This window comes from Ochlerotatus camptorhynchus, unplaced genomic scaffold (genome assembly GCF_037179485.1).
Source record: "Ochlerotatus camptorhynchus isolate MF236.1 unplaced genomic scaffold, CSIRO-AGI_Acam_v1.1 ptg000350l, whole genome shotgun sequence".
Classification (NCBI taxonomy): domain Eukaryota; kingdom Metazoa; phylum Arthropoda; class Insecta; order Diptera; family Culicidae; genus Ochlerotatus; species Ochlerotatus camptorhynchus.
Window position 1 is genome coordinate 736520 of NW_027040838.1, and position 7905 is coordinate 744424.

General features: G+C 46.9%; 1 protein-coding gene across 1 annotated transcript; it reads right to left on the reverse strand.

Annotated features, from left to right (window-relative positions):
- Positions 1–500: 500 nt before the first annotated feature.
- On the reverse strand, positions 501–5132 carry eIF3a (eukaryotic translation initiation factor 3 subunit a). The gene is made up of 4 exons (XM_065231309.1): positions 4931–5132; positions 1567–4657; positions 1195–1508; positions 501–1128 (listed from the first exon to the last, which is right to left on the reverse strand). Exons 1-4 carry the CDS (start codon positions 4977–4979, stop codon positions 1073–1075), a joined length of 3510 nt encoding a protein of 1169 aa, XP_065087381.1. The 5' UTR covers positions 4980–5132; the 3' UTR covers positions 501–1072.
- Between the last annotated feature and the right edge of the window lie 2773 nt (positions 5133–7905).

The window sequence follows — 7905 nt, forward strand, 5'->3', positions numbered from 1 at the left end:
CCTATTCTGTATTTCGTTTCGAACGAAATTCTCATACAAAAAAATATTTTTTTGTATGAGAATTTCGTTCGAAACGAATTACAGAATAGGGGTGTTTATCTTCATCCGATAGGCCGAAGTGAATGCGTTAGGCCGAGTATAGAATCCGTAGTTTTCTGCTTCAGAAATCCTACAACATTTTTGACATTTTGAGCTAGTCTAACATTTTTTCGAATACTCGCACTAGAGAAACGCATTTTTTACACCAAAATTAAATGATTAGTTCAAGTAGGCTTCAAGCATTAAGCCCGCAGATTTTTTGTAAAATATGTTCATTAGCTAGATTGGCCCACTTACCCCTACCTACGTTACTTCTATCTAAAATATCGGAAGTTGCAACAGCTTTCCACCCGCCAAAAATGTCTATGACGGTATGAAGAATGAATGCTTGCCGTGCGACTGTCCAATAGCTTGACTATCATCCCCAAAGGACCCGTTTCGGATGACGAAAAATCTTCTGTTTTTTGTTTGTTCATGATTAGATATGAAGATAATGTTTAATAGACTTGTTTTAAGGTAGGATATTACTTATGTGTTTTGCCAGCCAGTTTAAATCTTAGATCTTGCAAGGCGAAGACTGAAGTGTTCATGCAAGACAAATGTTTCCTTGCTATCGCGTCATCAATCCATCAAGTAGCTTTCAATCGAATATCTAATACTATTATATTTAACATATACCTATTAATCAGTGTATAAGAGTGGTATGTGCTTCCTCCTAATCATCATATTCACTGCGTTCAATTTCTCCCCCAGTTGTCCCCAGTTTAGCGTTCCTATATTATAGTAATATTAGCAAACTGGTTCTCCCATTATTGAATCAAATCAAATCAGACAAAAGCAGATCAAACTTGTTCCTAAAACCGATTCCGCTTCAAGTCGGAGCAACCACTTTGCCCATTTTAATATAACTTATCTCGAAAAAATAAATGAACTGTATAAAACAATGTAAAGGTACAGCTAACGAAAAAATAACGTTCAAGTATTTAATTGGATAAATGTTTCCGCCGCTAAGGTTTTGTGTGTGTGTACTCCCTTAACGGTGATGCTTTACATCCTGCCAACCATCCTCATCCGGGCCGGTGGTACGGACTGTTGAAAGACAAGAGAAAAATCAATGCCCGACAAATTCGACTCAATCGCAAAGTTTCAACTCACCTTCCTTCGGTCGTTCTTCGCGCTTTTCTTCCTTCGGTTTGGCCACCGGGTCCTGTCGGGGAGTATTTCTCCAGTTGCCACCAGTACTCTCGTCGCCACCACGGGCTCCACCAGCACCGCCACCACCACCGCCGCCGCCACCACGGCGCCAAGTGTTCTCCCGGTCGCGATCCCCACCCTCGCGGCGTAGTCCACCGCGATCGTCACGACGATCACCACGGCCGGCAAAGTCCCGTCGCTCACCACGATCCCGATCACCACCACGGTCCCGGTCGCCGCCATCGCGACGCATTCCAACGGCTCGTTCACCATCGCTGTTTTCAGATAAATAGAATTAGAGTGGGTATTGAAAATTACACTGATGCAACTTACCGCATCGGAGGACGATCTACTGCCCGGCGAATCGGACCACGATCGTCGTCACGGTCGCGATCACCTCCAGCACGGCGGATTGGTCCACGATCGTCCCGATCGTCAGTACGACGCATCGGTGGACGATCACCTCCAACTCGACGTGGTCCATCGCGATCCTCTCTACCTTCGTCATCCTGGCCGCCGCCGCCACCACGACGCCATTTGTTGTCCGATTCTTCACCTCCGGCGGCCCGTCGCTCTCCACCACCAGCAGCAGGAGCCCCACCAGCGACACGGCCCTCTCGGAACCGTCCGGAAGGTTGCCAAACTCCATCCTTCTTGGGTGCATCCTCTCGTGGTTCCCGTTCCCGTTCCCGGTCTCTTGGTCCGGTGGTTCTCCAGTCCGATTCCTGCTTGGGTTCGGCTGCTGGGGCTTGAGCTGAAGATGGAGTTTCGCCTCCGCGGCGATCCCTCCAGGAATCCTCCTTACGATCGCGATCACCACCGCGATCACGATCACGATCGCCGCCACGATTTGCCTTGAGGCGTTCTTTTTCCTCGTTCATCTTCTTTTCGATCTCCTCATCCCTGGCACGTTGCTTCTCCATAATCAGCCGAGCCTTCTCATTCTCGATGCGGCGCTCTTCGGCACGTCTCTCCCGCTCGATACGATCTTCTTCCTCCTTCTGCTTGCGAATCTCCTCCTCGACTCGTCGGCGTTCTTCCTCCTTCTCCTTGAGCCACTTCTGGCGACGTTCTTCACGCCGCTGGAAGACGCGCTCTGCCAGGCGACGTTTGCGCTCCTCCTCCAGGGCGACGTTGAAGGCCTTCAGCTTTTCGGCAAATTGGTTGCTTCGTTCGCCCTTCAGCTTCTGCCAGAACACCTCCCGGTCGGGTTGCATGCGCTTCAGCCTCTCCTGGATGGCTTCGGCCATCTTGCGCTCGGCAACGGCCTCCTCGATGCGGGTTGCCTCCTGCTTTTCCCAGAACTCCTTGTCCTGGACCAGTTTGTCCTCCAGATACTTATCGATCAGTGGAATTTCCTCCAGTCGCTTGGCTCGCTCGAAGTAGTCGATCTTCTTCTCCTGCGACTTCAGATTGTTATCGTGGGCCTTGCGCTCCTTCAGACGCTCCTCAGCCTCCTTGGCGGCAATTTCCTCTGCGTTCATCTTTTTGATATCCTCTTCGTCGAACTTCTTCAGGATCTTCTGACCGGCGGCCGTTTGCTTGATTTGATCGATCTTGTCCTTCATGTTGCGCTCCTTGATCATCTGGATTTCGTTCTCCTGTCGCTTCCTCTCGCGTTCCTCATTCTCCGCCTCGAGACGTCTCATCTCGGCCAACTTCTGCTGCCGGGCAACTTCCTCTTGCTGCCGCAGCTCCAGTTCCTCTCGCTCCAGATTCACCCTCTCGATGTACTCCTTGCGGTCTTCGATCTTCTTCTGACGCTGCAGAATACGCTGATGTTCCTTGACCATGTTCTCCTCGTAGCTTTTGACCATCTGTGCCCGGAGACGATCCCGCTCGGCCTTATGCCGGTTGGGATTGATCGTGGCGATGGCCCGATGCAGCACCACCGACATGTTGACCAACTGCGAACGGACCTGCTCCGAGGGCATTGACTGCAGAGTGGGACCATCCGGGTGATCCTCCCGCTGGCTCTCGCTCAAATCCGTTCCAAAGTGGACGCAGTGGTTGCGATGGTCGATCGTAATTTGCATATCGTTATGACGCACGCAATCGACCAGAATGCGTTCCAAGTTAAAGCTGGTGGAAAACTTGGCCAACGCGAGGAAACGCGAGAACTCGATGGACTGGTAGACCTGCGAGACCTGGCGAACCAAACGGACCAGAGTGACGTCCTGCAGGGCCTGAGTGTACTGGCCGTAGGGGTTATTCTCATCGACGGTGATTTCCTCGATGATGCCCTGGACACGCTCACACAGATTCAACGGATCAAATTCCACTTCCAGCCACTTGTACAGATTTTGGAACTGGGGAGCGGCCAAGTGAAGCACATTCAAACGGAGCACATCCTTGAGCAGAGACACGCGGGACGGCGGCTGCTGCAGACCAAGCAGAACGGCAAGCTTCTGGGCCTTCTCCAGAGGACTCTTGTCGGTTTCGATGAAACGATCAAACTCCGGATGGGCAGACGGAAGCGGAATGGCCAAAGTGGCAATCAGAACGTGAGAAGTCATCCGTTGAATCTCCTCTTGCGTCACGTTCTTCTTCATGTCCCGAGACAACTGGAACAACTTGAGCAGTGCCGCAGCATGGAACAGCTGATTCCCAGCCTTCCAGAATACCATGGCCAACTTCTGGTAGTACAAGGCCATCGTCTTCGGCATCGGTGTCTTCTTGGACAGAGTCATCAAGCCATGGATGTCCTCGATGGCCTTGTAAGCCTCCAGCCACAGTTCCATCTGGATGGCACAATCCAGCTGATTTAGACGCGTATCCAAATTCAACTGTTGCGTCTCCGGCTTCGAGATGCTCACATTGGCCGTCTGCGAACTCACCTTGCTAATATCCTCAAGATGCTTCCTCAGCTTCTCGCACAGCTTCCTGAACTCCATCTTCCTGTTATACTTCAAACAGAACGCGAAGGCCATCTTCGCGATATCGTGATACAAATTTTCGCAATGAGAGTTGACCTTCAACAGTTCCAAACACTGACAGTAGCTCTCCCACAAGAACTTCACCCACGGCAACAGAATCGTACGATCCGAACGATCCTGAGCATCCTCTCCGCACACGGCACTCATCAGAATCGACTCCGGCGTCGCCAGATTATCCAAATCGTCAATGTCCAATATCGCTTGCGACGACTGCTGCTGGGCAGCTTCCGTTCGCTCTTCAGCCATCTTCAGATAGCCGCGGATGACATTCTCCAGCGAACCCACATTCACCAGCTGGAACATGTTCCGGTACTGGAACAGACCTTCCTTGGCGATGTGGGACTTCTTTAGCTCCACGCACAGGTCCAAATACTTGAACATGATCGGCTCGATCACCGACTCGGACCAGGTGTAGGTCCATTTCTTGATACGGAACACCTCCTGGAGCGTGTCCAGGGCACGGGCCGGCTTGCCCACCTCAATGAATTCTAAAATAAAACGAAAACATCCAGGTTAGGAAATTTCTACGCAGTTCCCCGAAAACTATTATTTACAAACGACAAAATCATTTCCCACATCCTGCAACGTGGAATTCAGAAAATTTAAACATAATTCTCCCATTCACTCTCCCTCTGCCGTCAGCTCCTGTATCAGTAGCCGAAAATCGAAACGATAGCAGAGAGCAGGTGGAGACGAAGAACGAGTGAAAGCCACCATATTGGATCTGGGATGGCAGCCCAGAAAAAAAAAAACCGACTCACCATTGGCCCGTTTTAGGGCATTTTCCGGACGTTGCATATACCGAGACATGTTGACATTCGTGGGGGTAGCACTGGTCACTTGAAAGAGAAAGCTTTTTCCGACTTTTTGCACGGTTTTGCAGCGTTTTTAGCAATTTTTCGGGTGCCGAAATTTCACCACGCAGTCGGTCGCGTTTTCAACAAATCGCGAAAGGGTCGGCCTTGTGAATGGTGACGTTTTGCTGTCGCGCTGACAGATCGGGTCAAAATGGCGGCTGCGCTTTGCGCGTGACGTTTTGCCGAATAATGCCGGTTGACGTGAAAACGATCAGTTTTATCAGCCCCCAGTGGGCTTGAACGAGTCATTGAAATATTACGTATCGTATCGCAAAGTACACTCGAAAAATGTGCCACTCAAATTCAAGAGTGTTTTTCCAATAGGTCCGTAAGTGGTACAGCGTAATTGGATTTTTTAAGGGAGGGAAATGCAGGTAATGTTCGGCCTAAGTGTCCCTAATTTGGGCCCATACATAAATTCAGCAATCGACTAAATTTTCAATAGCAACCAAAAATATCCATTGGTAACGTCCCAATAACGCGTTCATCTAGATAAAATTGATAAATAGCAGATTTTTAGCGATGGGCCCAATCTTAGATCCATAGGCCAACATTAGAGACACTTCCCCTACAAAGCGTTTAAACAGTTTTTGTACAAGTTCGATATGGATTATTGCAAACGGTGAATTATTTAACTCCTGCAGGTCCTCGCCGATTATAGCGATATTCAATGCTGTCAACCATTGGATTTTTGTAATGCAATGGAGAGCCATATGCAGTCGATTCCAATGCTGACAACTGAACTGAAACTGAAACTCAAATTTCGAAAGTTCCGGTGGATTCTTCTTAATTTTCAACGGAGAAAGTTCCAGTCGATTCCGGTGGAGATTTTCAATGCTGCCAACGAAAGTTCCAGAGGATTTTTCTAACGTTGTCGACAAAGGAGGTTCAATTTGATTTCGGCGGATATTTTGTATGCTGGAAACAGTGAATTTTCTGATTTCTTGACGGAACAAATTCTAGTCGATTCTGGTGGTGATTTCGGCGCGGATTTCGGATGCTGCCAACGAAAGTTCTGGTTTTTTTTTTTCAATGCACCGAGCAGGTTCATGTCGATTCAGTTGAAGGTTTTCGATGTTCCAGTCGATTCGAGTGGAGATTTTCGATGCTGCCAACGTAAGCTCCATTCTAGACTCCAGTGAACCTTTTTTAATTTTTTGAGATTCCACTCGATTTTGGTGGAGATTTTCGATGCTACCAACAGAAGTTTCGCTGAGCTTTTCTGACGTTGTCAAGAGAGGAGCTTCCAGTCGATTCCTGTTAAAAATGTTGATGCTTCCAACGAAAGTTCTCGTGAATTTTTCTGTCGTTGAGGATGAAAGAGGTTTCAATCGATTCCGGTGGATATTTTCGATTCTACCAACGTAAGCTAAAGTGGATTTTTTTTCTGACATTGTCGACGTAGGAGGTTCCACTCGATTGCGGTGAAGATTTTTGATGCTGCCAACAGAAGTTCTGGTGGATTTTTACACCGTTAAAGTATTTCAAAAAATCCACCGGAACCTTAATGGGCAGCATCTAAAATCTGCACCGGATTCGACTGGAACTTGCTCCGATGAAAATTCAGAAGAATGTTCAGAAGAATCTACCGGAAATCTCGTAGGCAGCATTAAATATTTCCACCAAAATTGACTGGAATCTTTTCCTCTTGACAGGAATAGACAGAAACCTGCTCCGATGAGAATTCAGATGTTGTTGGGAGCATAAAAAATTCCCACCGGAATCGAAGAAACCCGCTCCTATAACGTCTATAACGCAAACAAATTCACCGGAGCTTTGGTTGGCAGCATCGAAAATTTTCGCCGCAACCAACATGACCCTGCTTCGTCGAGAATGCAGAAAAAATCTCAAACAAAATCTAGCAAAACATTCGTTGGCAGCCGATCAAACAAACTTATACCACAGACAAACATACATAACACATTGAATACAACTCACTGTAAAACCTCGTCGCTAAAGCATTACCGCCATCTGTTGAGTATACTTTGGTGAGCACTACGCTTAACAGATGGCAGTAGTGTGTAAACGTCAAACGCAAGGGAATTGACTATGAGCGCCACAGGTGGCGATACTACCAATCACGATACTTTTAAATTTTTCGTTAAATCGTTAATGTTTGTCTGTGCTTATACATACCAACCGGTAGAAACTAACGATTTTAAATTGGCTTACTACTTGACTAGCCTATTGGTCCCAAGCAAATAGATCAACGTACCCCATTCTATTCGAAATTCTAGTACTACACTATGTTTGTTTTGATTCGTTATGAAAGTTTGACAGATAAAATGAGGGATTCTTGGATTTTCCTATGCTCGAGGGGTGCATCGATTAGCTTGGGACCGTGACGTTTCTTCAGGAACTTCTGGTCTTAGAGTTACCTCTGTGCTTATACCCCTGTTCACATTACAGCCTATATATCACGTAATATAGGCTGTCTTGAAATGAGCACTCATACATAGGATTTCCAGTGAAAACTAGATGTATGAGTGCTCATTGCAAGACAGCGTATATCACGTGATATACGCTGTAATGAGAACGGGTTATTAAGATTGATACTTTAATTATAGATGATAATGTTTTTCCTTTCGTAAGAAATCGTCCAAGAGACGTACTCGTTATTTTGAGGCTACTCATGTTTGAGTTGAAAATCACTCAGTTCAGCCAAATGGGAAGTTACCTAAAAATGACTAAACATGCTTTTACTCAAATTTGAGTAAACCTGCCTATGGAGGAAACTGGGTAACGATTACTCAGATTATGGCATTTGTCAACTGAGTCAAACCTTATCCATTTCGATAGAAACAAATGAATGCCCCATGAATGCTTTATATATAATTTTTTTCGTCCAGGAAGAATATTTAAAACAACATTATGAAAAT

What these genes read in the sequence shown, in the direction of transcription:
- eIF3a (XM_065231309.1), bottom strand. Translation starts at nt 4,979, where the DNA reads ATGTCTCGGTATATGCAACGTCCGGAAAATGCCCTAAAACGGGCCAAT. An exon ending in TGCCCTAAAACGGGCCAATG is followed by an intron (nt 4,658 to 4,930) that starts GTGAGTCGGTTT and finishes GTTTTATTTTAG; the next exon opens with AATTCATTGAGGTGGGCAAG. An exon ending in GTAGATCGTCCTCCGATGCG is followed by an intron (nt 1,509 to 1,566) that starts GTAAGTTGCATC and finishes ATCTGAAAACAG; the next exon opens with CGATGGTGAACGAGCCGTTG.